General features: G+C 36.5%; 2 protein-coding genes across 4 annotated transcripts in view; both read left to right on the top strand.

Moving 5' to 3' along the window:
• The window catches only part of LOC109237931 (conserved oligomeric Golgi complex subunit 6), an 11,272-nt gene extending 2,703 nt beyond the window's left edge, over nt 1–8,569 (top strand). Inside the window, exons 5-11 of the mRNA XM_019404326.1 lie at nt 2,738–2,805; nt 3,362–3,485; nt 3,576–3,722; nt 3,833–4,093; nt 4,181–4,465; nt 7,169–7,315; nt 7,789–8,569. Coding sequence (XP_019259871.1) covers nt 2,738–2,805; nt 3,362–3,485; nt 3,576–3,722; nt 3,833–4,093; nt 4,181–4,465; nt 7,169–7,315; nt 7,789–8,313 — 1,557 coding nt within the window. The 3' untranslated portion in view covers nt 8,314–8,569. The remainder of the gene's footprint in view (nt 1–2,737; nt 2,806–3,361; nt 3,486–3,575; nt 3,723–3,832; nt 4,094–4,180; nt 4,466–7,168; nt 7,316–7,788) is intronic.
• Nucleotides 8,570–8,890: 321 nt separating this feature from the next.
• On the top strand, nt 8,891–20,446 carry LOC109237930 (WAT1-related protein At4g19185-like). Of its 3 annotated transcripts, none has more exons than XM_019404324.1 (7): nt 8,891–9,352; nt 15,785–15,847; nt 15,969–16,085; nt 17,352–17,637; nt 18,510–18,665; nt 19,699–19,850; nt 20,147–20,446. In XM_019404324.1, the coding sequence occupies exons 1-7, from the start codon at nt 9,153–9,155 to the stop codon at nt 20,328–20,330; spliced, it is 1,158 nt and encodes a 385-aa protein (XP_019259869.1). In that variant the 5' UTR covers nt 8,891–9,152; the 3' UTR covers nt 20,331–20,446. The 3 variants fall into 3 exon arrangements, with proteins under 3 accessions (XP_019259869.1, XP_019259868.1, XP_019259870.1); XM_019404323.1 differs by lacking the exon at nt 8,891–9,352 and adding an exon at nt 10,283–10,702 and having other exon boundaries at nt 20,147–20,436; XM_019404325.1 differs by lacking the exon at nt 8,891–9,352 and adding an exon at nt 10,284–10,702 and having other exon boundaries at nt 17,357–17,637; nt 20,147–20,436.
• The last annotated feature ends 1,511 nt before the right edge of the window (nt 20,447–21,957 follow it).

Below are 21,957 nucleotides of genomic sequence, written 5' to 3'. Positions count from 1 at the left end.
GGACGGTGGCGGGACGGGACGAAACGGGACGGGACAAACGGGACGAAACGGTCGTCCCATCCCGTCCCGCTAACAAATGGGATGGGACGGGACGGGTTCGTGGGCCTTAAGTGTACTTTTTTTAATAAAAAAACGTCTAGTTTTTTGAAAATTACTATGTTTTTAAAGTTTGCAACGGCTAGATTTTTGACTTATTTAATAAACTTAAATGTTACTATGTTAGTATGTTAAAAAGAAAATTAGAAAACTAAGTAAAGAATTGTAAAATATTAAAACAAAAGATTTGTAATGAAATAATCTAGTAAATATAAATTTATAATAGAGTTATAATTTATTTAATATAATTTCAAAGTATTAACTATTAAGTAACTAAGACAATTCATAAAAATAATTCATCGCTTAGAGCCTTTTATTTTATTAATAGAACTTTCAAATCTCAAATACAAATATAATTCTTTTGAAGAGCACCTATTCTACGCAGCCACGTTCTAGGAAGGGTTCTGTTTGAACTAGGCCTCTTAGTAGCCACTAGCCAATTACAAATTATCATACTGATATTTGTAAGCTCCTATATAGCTTTTTTGTAACTTATCAATAATATCTCTTGGACATTCTACTGGAATTGGCAATGTTGATTGATGTTCCATGAGCTCCATGCCGTCATCGCTCCCAGTGTAAGTATCTCATTGTATTCTTCTTCTTCCCTAGTGGTTAGTTTTTCAAAACCAAGATTTCTTCTTTCTGAATTAATCCAATCTCTGAATAAGACGGAAATCTCTAGTGATGATCAACCCAATGACATGTAACAGTTAAATAATCACAACCATTAGGACTACGACCTATATCAGATGTGATAGACACTTTACAATCCAAGTGAAAAAATACACAACGAATATACTGAAGATATTCAGTTTGAAATTTAAAAACATCATTTCTAACCGTGGTCTTAGGAAAACCTTGAAAAGCAGGGTTATAAGTTTCTTGTATATAATGCACAAAAGCAGGGTGAGAAGGAAAAGTAAAAGGTAAGCCACAGACAGCCACCATTTTTGCTAAGTTCTCACGATCTCTATCTTTGTTATATTTGCGTAAAACATGACCAGAAGCGGGGTCAAATTGTTGTTGAATTTGATTAGAACCAGATCCACTAGGAGTGCCAGAACTGATGGTAGGATCTATAATTTTTCCGGCTTCTATGTTAGCTTGTATCCATAAATCTTTGGAGCACTTCTTAAGTGTCTAGTTAAACCCCCCGTCCCACCACTTACTGAGTGTGCAAATTGTTGCTTACATTTTTCACAGATAGCACGATGATTGACTTTATCATGTTTAAAAAATTTTCATACAAGTGATGTTTTGGGACGTTCAACCTTAGGCTTACCCCTTACAGGGGGTACAGGGGGTAAAGCTCCAGACTGAGATTGACTCTGAGTTGGAGCTTGTGTTGCGGGACTAGTGGGTGTTTCATCTAATTCTTCTTCCTCATTTTCTTCATCCTCATTTTCTTCATCCTCAAAAAAAATATCATTGCCAAATTGTCTTTGTAAAGTTTCATGATCTAATTGTTCTCCGACATGAACATCATAAAATGTGGGGGTTTGAGTAAATGAAGTTTCATCAACATGAGTCATTTCATCAATATGCTTTCTAACTCTAGGGGGTCTAGGAGAAGGGTTAGGATTAGGATTACTACTACTTTCACCTTTACTACTTTTTTTACTACTTTTTTTAAAAATACCAAATACATTTTTAGGTGCCATAATTTAAATACGAAACTAAATTAAAAAAGCTAACACAAATATTAAACACACAAATGAAATACGAAAATATAACACGTAAAGTAAACACAAAAATTAAGCACTAAAATGATACGCAAAAATTATATATTAAAATTAGGAGATGGAACGAGTGCACCGTGATTAAATATTGAAACTTGAAGAAATTGCCCGAAATATTGCTCCAAATACTTGACGAATTAATTTGAAGCTTGAAAGTTGCTCCAAAAAATTTGCCCAAATACTTGAAAGTTGAAACTTGAAAGATATCACTTGACACTTGATAGTTGATACTTGATACTTGATAGTGATAGTAACAAAATTGAGAGAATAATATAGAATATAGATAGAATATTAGAATGTAAGAGATTTGAGAGAGAAGATTGATTTTTTGTGGGAAAAAATGAAGAAGAATGGGGGGTATTTATAGTAGAAAATAGGGCCAAAGTGTAATTTAAGAAACTTAGGGGTTATAGTTAAAAGTTTGGGGGGGAGGGGGGGTTAGGGGTGTTTTGGGGGGTGTAGGGGCTGTTTAGGACCGTTGGACAACGGGCTATTTTTGACCGATTTAAGGCCGTTTAGGCCCAACGGGAATGTTTTAAAAAAAAAAAAAAAACGAAAACGTGGACGGGACGGCGGGACGCGGGACGGGACTCCCATTTAACTTGAAGCGGGACGGGACGGGACGGGACCGGGACGGGACGCGGGACGGGACGGGCCGGCCCGTCCCGTTGGACAGCCATAGTTTCAACTATATTTTCCTAATGATAGACTATATGACTCAAGCAGGGTTACACGCACATCTTGTACTTTGCAACACCTACTTGGTGTTTATTAATGAAACTCTTTGACTTATATAAAAGAAATCATAGCCTAAATTTTTTCGAGATGTTAAAATTCGATACAGGGCCAGGACAAAATTTTATTTATTTTTGCTTAATTGACTCAAATACTCTTGGCAGCGTGCTGGTTTGGAGCTCATGGATATGATGGCCATGTATCAAGAAGGAGCATATGAACGCCTTTGCAGGTTACTCTTCTCTGGCTCAATGGACTCTTGAAATTCGGACATTTCGTATGTCATACTCCAGATTCACAATATCCTCTCATTTAAGTGCCTACTGAAAAGATGTACCTTTTGTGCTGATGTCTGGAACATCAAAACACTATAGCTATCTGGTAAAATGTATATTGTGTGGCAGGGTATTCAGACACCCATCTTTTGGTGAACAATTTGTTTCTTGTATAATCTACCTTTGTCAATCTGCTCCTTGTATTACCATCTATTCTAAGCCTCTTCCAACAATACTCAGGCATGGTTACAAATTCAGTTTTTTGTAAATTTGTGCTCTATTTTGTTTATGTGTGCCTCTGTGTTGTCTCAGTGATTGATGTCTGGTTTTCTTGAATTATTTCAAATTGGTCATCCTTTCTACTATTAGTAGGTCGTATGATCGGTCTAATTTCTTATACTACATTATCAAAAAGAATTTCTTATATGGATACTTAAAATTTAGAAGTGTTTAACCAATAAACAGTCATCTGAGCCTTCCACTATGTTGACATTATGCTGGTTTTCCTGCTAGGTGGGTTCAGACAGAGTGTAGGAGACTTGGTGATGTTGATAACCCTGAAGTCGGAGAACTTCTGAAAACAGCAGTCAGGTGTCTCAAAGAAAGACCAGTACTTTTTAAATACTGTGCGGAAGAGGTAACTTATCTTAACTAAGAGCTATAATGATTATTTAGCAACTTTGCAATGTTGTCTACATTTCATATTCATGAAATCCTGAAATATTAGGTGGCAAACATGAGGCACAATGCATTGTTTAGGAGATTTATAAGTGCTCTTACACGTGGAGGACCTGGTGGACTTCCCAGGCCAATTGAAGTGCATGCTCACGATCCTTTAAGATACGTCGGTGACATGCTGGGATGGTTGCATCAGGTGATAGATTTATCATAGTGTTTAAGTTGTTCCTGTTATGAAACAAAAAAGGGTCTTCTGCGCATTGACTTGCTGCATCTGATCTTGTACATGTTTTTGCTTCATGACAGGCATTGGCGTCTGAAAGAGAGCTTGTCCTTGCATTGCTTGACCCTGATGCATCAGATACTAGATCAACTAGTCATAAATACCCCAAAGGCGTAGATAGTGAGTCTGGAAAGACAGAAACCGATTTGACTTTTGTTCTAGACAGGATTTTTGAAGGAGTTTGCCGCCCTTTTAAAGTTAGAGTGGAACAAGTTTTGCACTCTCAACCTAATCTTATAATTTCTTACAAGCTTAGTAATACACTGGAGTTCTATTTATACACAGTGAGTTGAAATCTATTGCTAGCGATCCAATCTTCTTGCACCCTCCTTTTTAAATTATCCTTGCAGTCAACTCTTTTTCCAATGCAGATATCGGATTTGCTGGGGGAAGAAACATCTCTATGTAATACCTTACTGGTGCTCAAGGACGCAGCCCAAAAAACATTTTTTGACATACTAAAGAGTCGGGGCGAGAAGCTTTTGAGGTATCCTCCATTGGTCGCTGTTGATCTTTCTCCACCACCAGCTTTAAGGGAAGGGGTTTCAGTGCTGCTTGAAATTATTCAAACACATGATAGCATGATGTTCCCTGCATCTGGAAAGAAGCCTGACTTTGATCCAGCTATATCTGCTCTGCTAGATCCTATTATTCAGGTTAGTGTCCATCAAGTTACTTTAAATAAATGATTGCTACTTATGTATTAGTTCCTGATTTTTGTGTTTCAACAATAGCAGAGCCTCAGTCCCAAACAAGTCGGGATCGGCTATATGAATCCTCACTGACCATGTGACTCCACTTAAGCTCATCTCATGCCAATATTATGTAAATACAAATAAAAATATTAGAAGCTCTATATTTTCTAAACATATAAAATCTCTGAAAGGCTAAACCACTCCTAAAAATCATAGAACCTACGGCAAAAGTGCTAACATCTAGAACCATATTCTCAACTAATATGTATCGCCTATATAGATCTGCTTGTTCCATTGTGCCCTATCTTTTGCTAAGTCTGCATGGATCCACATATGTAGTTCTTTCGAAACAACTTCCTTCCATGTGATTTTAAGTCTACCTTGTCCTCTTTTAACACCTTCATTCACCATGGTTTCACACCTACGGACTGGTGCATCTGGAGGTCGACGCTGAACATGACTAAACCATCTCTAGCTACGTTCTCTAATTTAATCATCAATGTTTACTACTTGAACCTTCTTGCAAACGCGACATTTCTTATCTTGTAAATTCTTCTGTCACCACGTATCTTTGCATCCGTTGTGTTAAATAAGTAAAAATTGCATACCCTCTTAATTCGGTTGGTGCACTTAATAGGAAAGACACGGAAGGGTTCTGCTATCCAAGCTCACACTTCAGCCCTAATCTGGAATTTCCTATGTGCCTTCTTTTAAGTGTTACTCGTTTAGGACTTTTCATTATACAATTGAATGCGAGTCTCAACTTCTCTCAAGAAATGCTTGGTCCTTCCGAAAAGATAGTGATATATTGTTAATTACATATTTATCTTTGAATGAGCAAAGGTTGTTATTCTTCAAACTCAATTATATATGCTTAAGCACCTAGACACATGTTGATGATACATCTTGGTCTTGTTCCAACAATTTTTTAGCATTTTTCTAATGGAAGACCTTGAGTCATACAGGCCAACTGTGACCTTAGGGGATTGCTAGAGTACTGGAGAATCAGCTTTGCTTGAATTCGGTAGCATTAGTTTGGGCTTATCCCTGTTTCCGGTCTCTGAGTAGATTAGTCAAAACATGGTTGGCAAGTTGTTCCGTCTGACCCAAAAGAAATCCTATTTTGTTGTGTGCAGTAGAGCAGAGAACCCATGAAAAAGATTCATAGATATCTGGATACAAGAATTTAACTCTTAACAATTTGTTGTTGAACTATTAGCATGAATCATCTAGATTATATTAATTTAACTCCAGCTATGCAGGACTAATTTATTGCAACATGAGGTTCAAATGTCCTAAGATACCCATAGGTACCTGTGAAATATAAGGTACCATTTAAAATGACTATGATGTGAGTCGTGACTTCTAACAATTGACATAGGTTGTTTATGATTTCTTTTTATTTTATGGGAAGGACATTGATTTTCTTAAAATAAAGATAAATAACTTTTAACAAAAAATTGGCGAAACAAAGAAAACTTATTCACATGTGATGGACTTGCCTTTCCATCAGGGTAAATACCAAATATCAAATCATGTTAAATGCATGTCAACATCGTCTGATGTTGATAAAAAAATGAACATGTTCTCTTATTAGAGGCAAGGGTGAGATGGTTCGGGCATGTTAAAAGGAGAAGCACAGATGCCCCAGTCAAGAGGTGTGAGAGGTTGGCCTTGGGGGGTAAGAGGAAGGGTAGAGGTAGGCCAAAGAAGCCTTGGGGAGAGGTGATCAGGTGGGACATGGCGGCGCAGCTTGAGCTAACCGAGGAATTACCCTGGATAGAAGGGTGTAGAGGTTGAGTATTAGGATAGAAGGTTAGTAGGTAGTCGTGCGTTTCCCTTTGTCTTTGTTAGTTCGATAGTATTAGTGTTAGTATGGTACCCTTTTTATCCTTAGTTTGCTATTATCGCATATCTTGTTCTGTTATTACTTGCCGTCAGTACTTCCTTAATTTGCTAGTAGTACTTCTTTCATATTCTCTATTGCTATCTTGGATTTAGTTTTCTAAATATATTGTCTTGCTATTACTTGTTATCAGTACTTCTTTCTTATTCTCTATTACTATCTTCGATTTAGTTTTCTAAATATATTGTCTTGCTATTACTTGCTATCGATGCTTCTCCTATCTTCTTTAGCCAAGGGTCTATCGGAAATAGTCTCTCTCTGCCTTTCCAGGGTAGGGGTAAGGCTGTGTACATCCCCTCCCCAGACCCCAATTGTGGATTTACACTGGGTTGTTGTTGTTGTTCTCTTATTAGCACTATTCTTGTTTTTCTTGTGCAGTCTATCTGTTTCTCTTGAAGTTTGTAACTCAATCCTTCGCTGGGGTACTGGTTTGTTACGAAATTGCAAGACCATATTACTAGTACAGATTATCTCTGGTTATTAGCTGTGTTTAAAGTAGAAAGGAATGGGAAATTTAATTTGTTTGTTTATATGGAAAACTAGAGTGCATCAACTATTTTGATCGTATAAACTAGAATGCATTATTGATTCCATTCTCCTGTTTGAGTGACATTTCAGAATTTTAAGATTGTTTGATTTGAGCTTCTTGACGTGAGAATGAGAAAGGCTGAAAATGGCATCATTGCTGATTTTACTGCAGTATAATCAAATCAATTTTATTATGCTTCTCTATGTTTACTCTCTTATCTTCCATGCAGATGTGTGAGCAAGCAGCAGAGGCGCACAAGTCAAAAGGTGCCACACACTCTTTGAGAAGGAATAGAATTACTTCTGATCCAAGTCAACACCGCAGGTCATCTGTGGAAGCTCTTTTGGATGGCAACAATTCAGCATCTCTACCACAGGTATTTATGGTCTTGTTTCCGCTTGAGTCCCAAAGTCCAATTAGGCCTTTTGTGTTGTAACCTTGGCTTGTGAAATTTCGTGCCCCTTCCCTCTCCCCAAATAAAAGGTAAGAAAGCAAAAAAGAAAGAGAAACTACAAGAAATGGAAGAATCCTACCATCTGACACTTTCCAAGCTGTGTTTGGTTGGATTTGGGATATTTTACTCAAACGATACTATTTTTCAGAGATATTTGCTGGGCCACCTTATACTAGGTGCATAGATCACCATGGATCTATGTATTAGATGATTGATTGAAATGTTGATTTTGCGTTTATTCCATGTTCGCGATCATGAGTAAACTATCGATTGATATGGTGTTATAATATAGTGATCTTATATGACATGGTGCATGTTATAATATAGTGATATTATATGAGATGGTGCAGTTATCCTACTATCACTAGTGTTAACTTACTGTTTTGTTTTTGCAGACCAGTGAAACTCCGGCCAAAATTTTCCTCATCAACTGCTTATGTGCCATTCAGCAACCACTTTTAGGACATGAAGTTGCAAGTGGCTATGTGAAGAAGCTCGGAGTGATGATAGACAATCACATAAATGCTCTTGTGGAAAAAGAAGTCGATGCTATTCTAAGAAGATGTGGTTTATTGAATAAGATGTCACACTTCCGCAAGTCATTAGAAATTAATGAATCTGGTAACTCCATAGCTAGGCAAGCGTTAGCAGAAGAAGAGGATACAGCTCCGGTGTCTGTTGCTGAGAGTTTGAAGGCTTTCTTTGGGCTCATTTTGGGCAGTGACACCGCCATTCCTGAATTTGAGCAGATGCAAGTTCCAAGATTGCGATCAGAAACTAGTGTTCAGGTAGCTAGGTCACTTGCTGAAGCCTACGAGCTTATTTACAAGGCCATCATGGACCCTGAGAATGGCTACCCAGATCCAAAGTCACTGGCTAGACATCCACCTGATCAGATAAGAACAATTTTGGGAATATGATATTGCAATATGAGTCAAAAGTGTAATATGTAATACATCATGATTTTTGTATCAAAAGTACATCTAATATTTGTATTTTTGACACTTTTTTTTTCCTTCAATTTTTTATTCATATTCTTCATTACTTCTTTTATTGTTAGGAAACAATACTGGCATTAAATTTGTTATCTTTGTGTCACAAAGACTCGAGTATGCGAGTTTCACAAAGTGTAATTGATTCTCAGCAGATAAAGGAGAGTTGTTATAGGTTGACATACACCGTAATGATAGTTTGGTAAGATATATATGATCGTTTCATGCTAAATCTCCTCGCGTTTGAGTTCTGATTTTAATAATGAGTGCTATTTCTTTTAATGAATTTTATGCTATGCGAAATTGAACTAATCAGAACCCAATACAGGTACTAAATTTAAAAAAACAAAAATAATGATATTACTCGTACTACTCCAGTAGATAAGTGACACTCGTTTTAGAATTTTCATAAAAATTAGAAAAAGTAACTCTTTAAAACTCCATCAATTAATTTGCCATTTTTAGTCATTTTACTTTCAGAAAAGGAGAAGACACAGACCGTTTATGTGGGAAAGCTTAAACCTCAAATTCGTCAGAAAGATCAACTCCAGAATCCTGTCCAAAGCTTTCTCAGTTTCTTGTGACCAAAAAACCAACACAGTCCAAGAAAACACAAAAACGTGAGGTTCTTGAAACAGGTCAACTCCCTTTCTCATATATCTTTTATTTAAAATCTCTATAATAATCAAGAATCACCTACTCCCCCATTATTACACTTTGTTGACTCTATATATATAAGGGGTGGGTGGGTGTGTAGTGTGGATGAAATGTACAAGATGGCAGTAGGAAATGGAGGCGAGATATGGAAAGCGCATGCTGCAATGTCTTTGGTACAGCTTGTCTATGGTGGTTACCATGTGATTACAAAAGTGGCTCTCAATGTGGGCATGAATGAAATCGTCTTCTGTTTGTACCGGGACCTTCTTGCTATTTCTATTCTTGCCCCCATCGCCTATTTCCGTGAAAAGTTAGTTCCTTTATCTCTTTCCCTATATCTCTTTTTCATTGTTTCTCGTAATTCTGCCATCCAAGTAGTGTAGTCTCTCTATCTGTGCACAAAGAAAACACAGATTTAGTTGCATTCAATCACTTTGTAGATAGATATTTTTTGTTAAAAATAATGGTGGTGTTTGGCTAGCTTGCGGCATCCAACATAGGTACTACCTGCACTATTGTAATTTTAGATTAATAAACAATAATAATTGGGTTCACAGTTAGATATTTACAAATATTTAGTGAATTTCTTAATATAAATACAGGCCTACGTAAAAGTTACTGAGTTCCTGAGAACCCGTATTCTATGCTCTAGGTCCGCCCTGACCCGCACAAGTACTCGATAACTCTATCACTAAGATAGTAAGACTTAGAAAATAGGAAAAACTCGTCAAAGATCCTCTGTCGGAAGACAATTGAATTGTTTGATGTACATATAAAGCATGTGAATTTTGTGGGCTTCAGGCATGGACTAACGCACGACATATATAGACCATTTCGTATAGTTTATGGGTAAATTTGGCCATTTTTCTGTTAATATTTGGACACGTGACAACTGACAACAAATTGTAATGACAAGGGCACGATTGACTCCAGCTATTAATGGAGTACATATATAGACCAGTCCAGTCCAGGGATAAATTTTACCTTTTATCCTTTCAAATTTAATACCAAAATCATATAAAACCAAAAGAAAATTTTATCAAATAAGTTTGGTTCGATTTCTATTTGGTGTGATTTTTCAGTATGGAACACCCGAGCCGTGGTTTGTATTACTCGTTCTCCCAACAAAAGGAAATAGAAGAAAATTATGCCTTATCCCATATAGTTGTGGACACATGCTGGACAAGTGACATATAAGGAGAAAACACGCACGTGTGTATGTGAGAAAGATATTCCAAAATTTGGTCCAAACTTCCTCAGTGTTTTGTGACCAAAAAACCCAAAAGACACAAACTCAGTAGAACAACGTGAAATTCCTGCAACAAGTCCTCTCCTTTTGTCCTATTGCCGTATTCTTTTAGTCTTTATAGTTAAGATACACCTACCCCATCACCACCTACCCAGTATTACTCTATATAGGGGGGGGGGGGGGTGGCTGTGGAGTGGATGAGATGAACAAAATGGCAGCAGTTGCAGTAGGAAATGGGGGTGAGATATGGAAAGCCCATGGTACAATGGCTATGGTACAACTGTTCAATGCTGGGTACCATGTGATTACAAAGGTGGCTCTAAATGTGGGCATGAATGAAATTGTCTTCTGTTTGTACAGAGACCTTCTTGCTATTTCTATTCTTGCCCCATTCGCCTATTTCCGTGAAAAGTTAGTTCCTTTTTATCTCTTTCCCTATATCCCCTTTTCATTGTTTCTCTTAATTCTGCCATCCAAATAGTGTAGTCTCTCTTGTTTGCAAACGGTAAGCATAGATCTAGTTACATTCAGCCTCTTGGTAGATTAAAAATTGAACTGATGTAAATATAAAGCATGAAATTTTGCGATTTCTACTGGCTCAAGCCCGTTTGGGTTAGCTTGTTGTAAATAGCTGATAAGTATAACGTTGATTTAGCACTTTTAAATACTGCAACTAATTTTATAAATAAGCAGTTGCGTATTTTGATAGAAATAGTGAAACTGATAACAAACAATTGATATGTTTGGTAAAAAAGGTGCTGAGAAGCTATTCTTTCGTTAAATTGGCTCAAATACCCTTCAACCTCTCAAAAAAATTATAAATTTAGTAGATATTTGCGAAAAAGAGGAATGATGTATATGGATTGGGGAGGCAGTTAGGGATTTTGTTTTGGGTATTTTGAGATTAAAAAGAATATTAAGGATAAAGTAGTAAAATCTTGATTAAACTAACATTTACCAAACGCGTAGATAAGCCAAAAGATGTTTATCGGCTAGTTTGACCAGCTTATAAGCTTACCAAACACAACTCGGAAAATATTCGATAGTGATAATTGCTCCTTTATGTGTAGGATTCTGTTTTTTTTAAGTCTTTTGTTTGTGGTCAAACAACAGGAGATAGGCACCCTCTAGCATACACCAGCGGGGAGAATACCAACATTAACACAAACCCGTACTTTCATGACATTCGAACCTGTCTCAGCACCACCATCAGAATCAATTTGCCAAGTCTTCATTGGCTTCTTTTTGGAATTCAATGTGGAAGTAGTTTACCTTGGTTTACCGTTGGGCGCTTCCAATAAAGACCAAGCAACATGGAACCCAGTGATCATGGAAAGTAGCTGGTTTGATTGGTAGAACAAATACTTTTCAAAAGGTGGAAGGAAGTGTTAATTAAAATCGCACTTTTTAGCACTCTCACATACTCTTTCAGTACCACGGGCACCAGCTAGCTTCCCGGAGAATTGGAAAGACTCCATTGGAAGTTCATATGGGACTCAACAAATGGAGATGGGAAGTTCCATTTAGTAAGTTGGGAGATCATCACAGCCCCAAAGAGCTAGGGAGGCCTTGGGGTGAAAGTTTGCCTTGTTTCCACCATGCTTTATTAGGAAAGTGGATAAGGAGGTTCAAGATTAAGGAGCACACTTTTCTGGAGGGAGGTTATAACAGAAAAATATGGGACCGAGGAAGAGGGTTGGAGGACTAAAAACATTACAAATCCATTTTAAGTCTGAACTTTGAAGCAATACTATGAAGGAGTTCAATGTCAACCCACCATTTCAAGATTATGGAAACAGATTCAGTTTTTGAGATCATAGGTAGTACGACAGAAAAACGCAAAAGGAGATAATAGTACAACAAATCCTAAGAGAGGAGTAAATGGGATTCACTGGAACCTAATGTTTAAAAGGAACCTAGGACTGGTAGGTTGCTGAATTTCAAGTATTCTTGAAATGGTCTACAAGCACAACACGACATGCTGGCCAAAATATATAGTAGTGGGAGAGGGGAGATATGGATTGTTCATGATTAAGTCTTACTACCATTTGGTAAGGAAGTACTCGGGCTTCTCCCACTTATCGACTTGAATTCCTAGGGCGCTAAGGAAATACGCTTCTTTACATGGCTGGCATCAAGGGGAGTGATCTTATGAGCTGAAAATTTAAGTAATACGTTAACTCCTGTTTTATGTGCTAAAGTTGGGGCAGAGACATGGATCACCAACTCTTGCAATGCGTGGGATATTTTGAAATGGTTCGGACTACAACGGACAATGACAGACATAGTGAAAGAGGCATTATTCAACTACTCCTTTATAGGGAGGAGAAGAGGCTGGGCATCGGATATGGCTCCATTAACACTTATGTGGATCCATGCAAGGAAAGAATTGTCAGACCCTTCGAGGGGTGAGGAAATAATCTTGTATATTAGAGGAAAAACCTTCTACTTCTTTTTTATAAAAGACTTATAGCCTGTTTGGCCAAGCTCTCAAAATCTGCTTATTTTGAAAAGTGTTTTTTTGTCCAAAGTATTTTCCGGAAAAGTACTTTTGGAGAGTAGTAGTTTGTGTTTAGCTAATCAATTTGAAAATAACTTTTGCCAATAGAAGAGCAGCAACTTGTGCTTGGCCAAGGTTCCAAAAGTACTTCGGGGAAAAAACTGCTGTTTTTAGTTTATGAAAACCAACTTCTGGTATTACTCAAAAACACTTAACTTTTTCCAAAAAGCTTGGTCAAACACTTCAATACTCTAAAATAAATATTTTTTTAATTCAAAAAAGTACTTTTGGCTTCCAAGAAGCTTGGCCAAACAAGCTATTTGTGACTTTTTATGGAGAACCATATTGTAGATTCTCTGCCCTTTTTTATTTTATAAAGTGATAGATTCTCTACCTTTTGGTATACTGCTTGTAATATTGGAGATTTTTTCACTGTTAATAAAATTTACCTTATAAAAAGAGTAGGTTAGTCTGGACCTATGAAACTACTTGATGCTGGAATATCGGCTATTGTGTGTTTATGAGATAGTTGTGAACTACCCCTTAGAAGTTCCACCCAAAATAATGCCACATTGCATCATAAAGATTTGTGGTAAGAGCTATTTTTTTTTATTCGAAAAACAACTATTTTCTTGTTGTTGAAGTTTGGTTAGTCAACCTTGGTTAAAGTGGTTATTGTTAATTTGTTTTTTGCCCTTCCATGCTACTTTTCACCCTATATACAATTAAGCACGACTCCAAATAAGTTTGAGATAAAAGTGGATGGAGGGGCTACTTGATCAATTGCTCAATACAAATTGCAAGGGTTGGAAAATTATATGGTGCATATTGTATCCTTATAGAGTTTTGGAACTTTGAAGGGGTTGGAGCAATATGACTGATCAAACTATGCAACATTATATGAATTATGAAGGATTGAAAGGATGCCTACGCCCTAATGTACTGAGAAAGACTACCTTAGCTCCAATATGTGTGTGTTACACACACACATATGCACACACACATACAAATATACACACAGAGACACAAGCAAATACATATACACACATAGATTATATTCAAAGTTGTTCGAAGTATCATGGTATTAAACTTATGAGTAATGCAATGGAATATCAGAAAAAGATGATAGATCATAGACTTAATGGCTATATAACAGTTACACAGAACCAATTGAATTTTATGCTTTTTGGATCTAATTAATAGAAACTATTTCTTTCCTGAAGAGATGAATGAAGTATAGGGAGAGGAAGAAGGATCTCCTCATGACATTTATTGACCTAGAGAAAATATATGTTAGATTACTAAGAAAAGTCCTTAGTGGGTTCCCTTTGCTTTGTTAAAAGAACATCCTTGGTGGATACTTGTGAAGAAAGGAAAGGAATGCATATCAAATATATAAATCCACAATGGACATATACGAGGGAGTAGTCACAAGTGTAAATAGTAGGAGATACTAATAACTCTTCCTACAAGGCCATAACTATGGGTTACATTGGGAATTTGCCTTGATGTCCTATTTGCTAACCCAGTTGAGTTACCAATTATATACAAGATGAAGTTTCACGATACATACTATCTACAAATGATATATTGTTAATTGACGAATTTAGTACAAGTCAACCAAAAGCTATTAAGTCAAGGAGAAGCACTCTAGGGAATAAGAGTTTTAGGATTTAGTAATAATAAGACATAATATGACAGTAAATTTAACACTCTGGGAAGAACAAAGTGAAGTAAGATTCGATGGCATTAGGGTGTCTAAATGCAGACAATTTATATAAGAAGGTCTAGTTTCTCAAGAGAATGACATGATAGATGAAGATGTGATGCATAAAATTGAAGTACGAGGGTGAAAATGGAGGAGTGTTAAAAGAGTGTTATACGATAACAAGGGGCTGAACAATGTAAAAGGCAAGTTTGAATCTCTAAGGCCTAACATATCCATGATTTATGTCGGAGAAATATAGATGTTGAGATGGAGGTGTGGTTACATAAATTGGACAAGATTAGAAATGACCACATTTGACAAAGTTTGAAAGTAGCTACATCTTGAGAGAAGGTTTTCTTGACCATAGACCTCGAAATATAATAATTGAATGTTCTAAAATGGGACAATGTAGACCTAAAACACAAGAAATTACCGTAAAGAATTTACATTTTCGTGGAATCGATGGGATTTTACTAAGAATAGAACATAATGAAAGTATAGGGTCCATATAGGCTAAAACAACTATTTGAAATCAAGGCTTAGTTATTGTTGTTACACATACATTAAGTTAAATGTTTGCCAAGAATTCTTTTAGTTTGTTAATTATTTTATGTTACTGGCAATATAGGAATAAATAGGACATTTAGAGAACCTTAAGTTTTAGAGAATCCTTATTTCCTTTTTGAAGAATCAAATTGTTTTCCAGTATTGGAAGGAAATGGGCTCGAATAGAGTGAAATGGACAGAGAGAGTTCGTATAGACGACCCCAATTGTTATATGAGTAAGTGTTGATTGAAATATTTGTCTTATTAACTACTTGTCAGTCCACAATAATTGAAGCAAAGACCAAAAATGAAAATAAAATAAAATATTGCTGTTCCCCGATTGGAGATTAAAGTGTGAAACCTCGTAATAGACTAATAGTTAGGCTAACTAGATACATTAGAATCAGAGGTTTATCTTTCTAATGATGATGTGTGGGTTGGGTTGGTCCAAAAAAAAGAGAGCATTACTATTGACGAGTGCGTATAGTAGTTCAAACTGAGGGTCTTGCTGCTTATAGTATGTTGTACGTTTTCAGTCTGTTACTACATCACTGTATGGCAGTTCACTTGACAAACATAACAAGTTTTCCCTCTCATTCTTTCATCAGATATCCTTTGTTTTATCTATATAGACACACACACACATATTCTTTTGTATAAGCTCTTTCGAAAGGTTAATTATGATATCTGCAATTATAATAGCATCACTAACAAATTTGTTATGTTTCTCTATGTATAGGAGGTCGAGGCCTCCTTTGAATAAACAGCTTCTACTGTCATTCTTCATTCTAGGTTTAACTGGGTAAGTTTTGATGTGCTAAGCGTGTATGTTTGGATTTGTTTTGTTAATTTCCTTAGTTTTGTTACACTCAATTAAAGCCTAGTCCTGAAAATGCCTTTTTTCTCTTTTGGCACTGAGACAGTATTTTTGGTAACCAACTTTTGTTCCTTATCGGTCTTGGCTACACGAATCCGACTTATGCTGCTGCTTTGCAACCTGCAATACCAGTCTTTACGTTCATATTTGCTGTGCTCATGGGGTCAGTAAACATCCTCTCTCTATTTTGTTTCTTTGTTTCCATCACTCACAATTCTTGCATGTCCTGGGTGTTGAGTGAATCTTGTGTTGCTCAACTTTTTTTGATAAGTTATGTTGTGTTGCTTAACTTTGTGAGTTGTGAAAGATCATAGTGTTATCAAGTATCAAATGTTGGATTCTTAATACCAAAATTGTTTTGTTGCTTTAAATTGGAGGCTTGGAGCAATCACAATTCACAAGTACTTTATTTTTGTGCATAGAGCGAGAATAATTACAGTAAATTCAAGAATCTTTATCCTCCAAATATCATAAAACACCGAGATAAATTTCAGTCACTATCTTGGAGAGTTGGACCTTCTAAGAAATTAAATTGCAGAAACACTCCTGCAGAGAGGATAAAAGATGGCATAATATAGATGAGACATAGAGAAGTGATAGCTTGAAGAAACACAGACACAAGATAAAAATAGATAGGAGTAGAAGAAGATTTGAATTAGAGACAAACTTGATTTTAATATGTCATATGATAAAAGGAACCAAATACCTTCAGTTATGGAATCAAAGAAGCATCTAATTTACTCAAGAGGATTGAATCCTCAAGCAAGCTCCATTGGAGTAGTGGTCAGCAAAGGCATAGCCCCAAAACGACATCGTTATGCTCCATTCATTGCTTGATTATATCACAAATATACGGCAGTGAAGTTAAACGTCGTATAGTTCAGGAGCATTTTGATTATGCATAAATGTTTAGTGAGGAATGGATGTTAGAGACTTCAGAATCTCAGATAGGGAATGGTTTAGATAATTTTGTTGATGGGAATGCTGAACCCTACTGCCTTAACTGCTTTAAAAACAAGGAAGCTAGCTCTCTATAAATTAATTACGTTCTCCTCAAAGAAACTTAAATATACAACTGCTTATCATTTAGGGGTACTATGAGAAGAACAACTATGCATCAGTGGCTTTTACAGTTCATATGTCATAGGAGAGTGCTAATGAAGTAACCTTCTGTATTTCTATTGGTGCTATTTACTTAGAACATTGATCTATCTATCATTTAAAACAGCAAGTTCATAAATGGAAGCCACAATCCCTGGCTAGTGGTAGTGGTTCTTTCTTTTTCTAGTCTCGGTCTCTTGTCCATATAATGGCTTCCTTTCTTTACCTGTTATTTGTCTTCAATTTGTGCATTTCTGGTATTGTCACATAACTTATCTGTTGCAAATGTTGACCTGCTCAACATTATTCGTATGTGTTATTTATGCAGCACAGAAACAGTGAAGCTTCTTACTGTGGAAGGTCAGGGAAAGGTTGGAGGTACCGTTGTTTGTGTGTCGGGGGCGATTTTAATGGCTGTATTCCGTGGTCCAGTGGTGTTTGGAGACGGCACATCAGACTTCACAGCCCACATTGAGATAAGTGCTAAGGGTCAACCCGAGCCTTCTGGATGGCTAATGTCTAGTTTTCTGGAGCTGGGATTTGATAATTGGCACCTCGGCGTCTTATGCTTAATAGGAAACTGTATGTGCATGGCAGCATATTTAGCTATTCAGGTAACTAGATAATCATTTCAATTGCTAATTCAGATCTACTTGATTGGAATAAATAGCAGAGGCCGTTCCTAAAGATTAAACTGAAAGGCTATGCACATATATAAAATATATATGTCTAGGCATCGGTTGAAAAAGTTAACCCCCGATCTTCCATTGTATATAGGATCTTTCACGATGGACCTCCTTCTCTAATAACATGCTAATGAAGGTGATTTTGGCATGCTTTGGTTGAGTGGCCTGTGATGCACTAGCATTTGCAGGGGGTGTCTTTGAAATTTTTTAAATTGGGGTTGGGTGGATGTTTACAATTGATTAAAGCCTGATAAAAAAGTTTAATGTTCAGTCTTTGAAAAGAAAAATATTGCTACCTAAAATTTATCACTTTACCATTTTCATGTTAAAAGTTATCACTTTCAGTTTCATTGATATTTTTTTCTCATAGTTGTTTTCTGCTCTTGTGAACTTTTATCTATCAATTGCTATTCATCTGAAGTAGATTAATTTGCATCCATCCGGCTTATATTGGACACCTTTTATAATTGATTTAGAAAGATGACTTTATTGAACAATAACCAGATACAAATTCCAGTTAACAGAATCAATTTTTGAAAAGACTGATATCCACACACAATAGTCCAAAAAAACAAACATACTGATTACTTTTGTTAAATAATCCATAGAAACAATCTGATTTTGTTTGTAGCATGGCCTCCAGTCAGGATTGGTACATACAGTTCCTTCTTAGATATCATTGACGCTTTAGATCTTGGGCTAGCTTGAAATGTTCTGGAAAATCCTTGAGTTTGTCAGTGTATCTGTTTGTATTGTTATGAAATGTATGCAGAGTTGAGTGGTTTATGAAATTTTTGCAGGCTCCACTTTTGGCAAAATACCCTGCAGGCTTATCATTGACAGCATATTCATACTTTTTTGGCGTTCTATTGATGATAGGGACATCATTCTTTATGACCAATGGCTCAACAGACTGGTATTTGACAAAATCTGAAGTTTTCGCTGTGTGCTATGCTGTAAGATTCTCTTTAGTATCCTCTTCATGTCTGACTTGTAGTGCTTCTTTTTATAAGATTTGAAATATGCTAATTATGGGAGTATGGAAGACCCTTTTATACACTTTCTGTTTAAATGAAACTTCTTATTATGAACATATTTTTTTGATAACCGTGGTGTTCGGGCCAGCTTGCATGTGCCTCGACTAATTCCACGGGATACCTGTTACCTCCTACCAGCAACAGGTACTAGGTAACTCTATCCAACAAGGGTTGGACAGATGGGAAGAAATTACCTAGTGTTTTTTGCCTCCGTTGGGATTTAAACTTGAGACCTCAAGGTTCCCAACCCACTCCGTTGATCTTCCTCTCACATTCACAGTAAAATGGGGCGCCTTGAGGTATTCTAGCCAGTATCATTGGAAGTCATCGCTTTGTTGCTTAAAGTGATGAGTGATGCGAAACGAGGAGTTATTGCTTCAGGGGTGAAGCCATGCGCTTTAGAGAAATTTGTGCTTCAAATAATGGTGCACAAAGGACTCCAACAAGGATCAGTCCCTTATTTGGATCTCAACTTTGAGTTCTTAGATTAATATCAGGATTACTGTATGGTGGATACTAAATTTGATATTTTAATTGCAATTTTATTTTATTGTATTAAAATCATAGATGTTTGATATTTTTAAATTTCTCGTAAATTATGTGCTTCACTTCTCACTTTTTGCTTCAAGCCCCATGGACCTTGTTGCTTATTTGCTTTTTCCACTCCTAATTCTAAAAACACCAGTTCTAGCCGATCACCAGTACCAAGATGATTTAGCATGCACCTAAACAGTTGACACATCAATGCTCTTCATACTTCCTTCCCCTGTGTTGCTCTTTCATTTTGCAATCGTCAATGCATCATTTGTTAAAGATAGTTTTTAATGTTGCACAGTGGATTCTCATTCATCTGTCTATAACATCTCATACCATATGGTTAGTATGTAGGCTGACAATGTTTTTAGTTAGGTGAAATGAAAATAGTTTCTTCACAATGGTTGGTGTTTTTCAGGGGATTGTTGCATCTGCCCTGAACTATGGACTTATGACATGGTGCAATAAGATTCTTGGCCCTGCTTTAGTTGCTTTATACAATCCGCTTCAGCCTGCTGCTTCAGCAATTTTATCTAGCATTTTTCTCGGGAGCCCTATTTATCTGGGAAGGTAAGTGCTCTGATGTATATAAAATCCAGTTTTATATCTGTCTTATGTTCTCATTTCTTTGTTTTATAGTCGTTTTGGCACATTGAGGACCAAAATGGTGTGAGGGTGATGCGAAATAAAATTGCCACGTTTCCTTTATTGACTTGCTTTCTTTTGGAGATTGTATCTTGTGAAACTATGCAATATTCCACTTGCTGAACATTTGTGCCGCTCATATGATCTTTTCCTTATAGTCCATTTCTAGTTGTTCGTCGTTAGCCTCAAGTCTAAGATATCCCCACGCTTTGTGATTGCAGCATTTTAGGAGGACTTCTCATTATAGCTGGGCTTTATTTAGTAACTTGGGCATCTTATAGAGAGAGGCAGCCAGCCATGGGAACTGTTCCTCACATTCCTCGGATGACGGATCCCCTAATTTCATATCAGATAGGACACATTTTTTCTGTTCCTTCTTCCTCAATATCAAAGACCACTGATTAGATAGTGCTACAGATATCATTTGTATGTCCTTTTCTTTATCTCCTTCATGATAACATGTAGTGCACTTCACTGCTTAAAAAAATGATAATATGTAGTGCTTTATCAAGTTCTTTTTCCTTCATTTTTCCACAAAAAAGCTCTTCCTACAGAAGTAAAAAATCTACATAATTTCTTCTCAGCTTTCGGTCGTATTTCTTTGCCACCAATTTTAGTTTATTTTTACTTTCTACTCAAATCACCAAATTCTACTAAAACATCTTTGAGTTTTCTTTTTTCTACAATTTTTTGTCGTGAATCAATGCAATACACAGGCCATACTTAATATCTTCAATGGGACAAGGAAGTATGGAAGTCAACTTCATGTAAAGGTAATTATTGTTGTTCAGCTGGATCTTTACACACCAAAACATGATAGTTTGTAGTCATTATTTGTGTTCCTTCACATATCAATCTGAGTTAGACCTTCTCATTGGTCTGAAAAGATATCTTCCTGAAATTAAACAAAACAAATAACACAGTTGCTGGCTGTGATAGGCTGTTGCATAGTAAAAGACTCAAAATATCAATCTAAGGGTGTGCTTGGCATGAAGGAACACATTTTCCTGGAAAATGTTTTCCTAGAAATAAGTGATCTTACATGACTTGTAAGCAAAAAATATTATCCCAAGAGCAAACACTATGGTTGACGGGGTGAGTAGGTGCAGGGTCGAGAGGTCGAAGCGTCGGGTGTCGAGGGTCAAGGTTGGACCGGAGTAGGTGCAGAGAACTAGGTTTCATGTTCGAGGTTGATATGCTACTATGCTGGGATGCAGATGAGAGATGCAAATGACAAATGAACTAGGTTCGTAGAAGACTGATTAGACACGAATTGCAGAATATTTGCGCAAGTTCAATTACTCTGAAAGTCCTACCCGTGCCCTAAAAGGAATAGGTAAATTGGAGGAGTTTGTGGTCAAAAAGAATTTTGTAATTATGGGAAAAACTTGCGTGGACAGAGAAGGTTGAAGAAGAAACCAAACAAAATAAGAGAGATTTTCCTTAATCGGAATATTCTAGGTTTTGGAACATTAATTGAAGAAGAGTTTTGGCCAACTTTGCAACTAAAGGAGACTTTTTGTCACAGTTCAAGACAACTGCTATTGAGAGAAATCACATCGAATTACTTCTGGCAATAGCAATCACAACAAGAAGATACTTCTGGAGACTAAAGTTGATCAACTGAAGAACCAATTCCTACGAAGATGTTTGAGGTTTTTTAGTTATTCCTACGAAGATGTTTAAGTTTTTTTAGTTGTTAGGTTGAGTCAAGGTGTTCTGAATTTTAATCTATTTGCTTTTGGGAAGTGTAATCAATAGGTTAGTGCAGAAACTTTGAGTTTTTGTTAGCTTCCTAGACTAGAGTTAGTTTGGGAAGGGGTTGCTACAATTGAGTTGATTGTAGGAGTTATGGTACTTGAGTTAGTCCCCTTGGTTATAGAGTTTTAACCTAAAACTGCTCTTTGAAGTTTAGTGTAGTTTTGAGGAAAATCGTACTGGGTAGGTCGTGATTTTTACTCCCTTGAGCAAGGAGGTTTTTCACGTAAAAAATCTTTGTGTTGGTTAAATTATTGCAATTATTTTTGTTTGT

This window comes from Nicotiana attenuata, unplaced genomic scaffold (genome assembly GCF_001879085.1).
Source record: "Nicotiana attenuata strain UT unplaced genomic scaffold, NIATTr2, whole genome shotgun sequence".
Lineage (NCBI taxonomy): Eukaryota > Viridiplantae > Streptophyta > Magnoliopsida > Solanales > Solanaceae > Nicotiana > Nicotiana attenuata.
The sequence above is the reverse complement of the archived record's forward strand: the minus strand, read 5'-3'. Positions and strand labels throughout refer to the sequence as shown.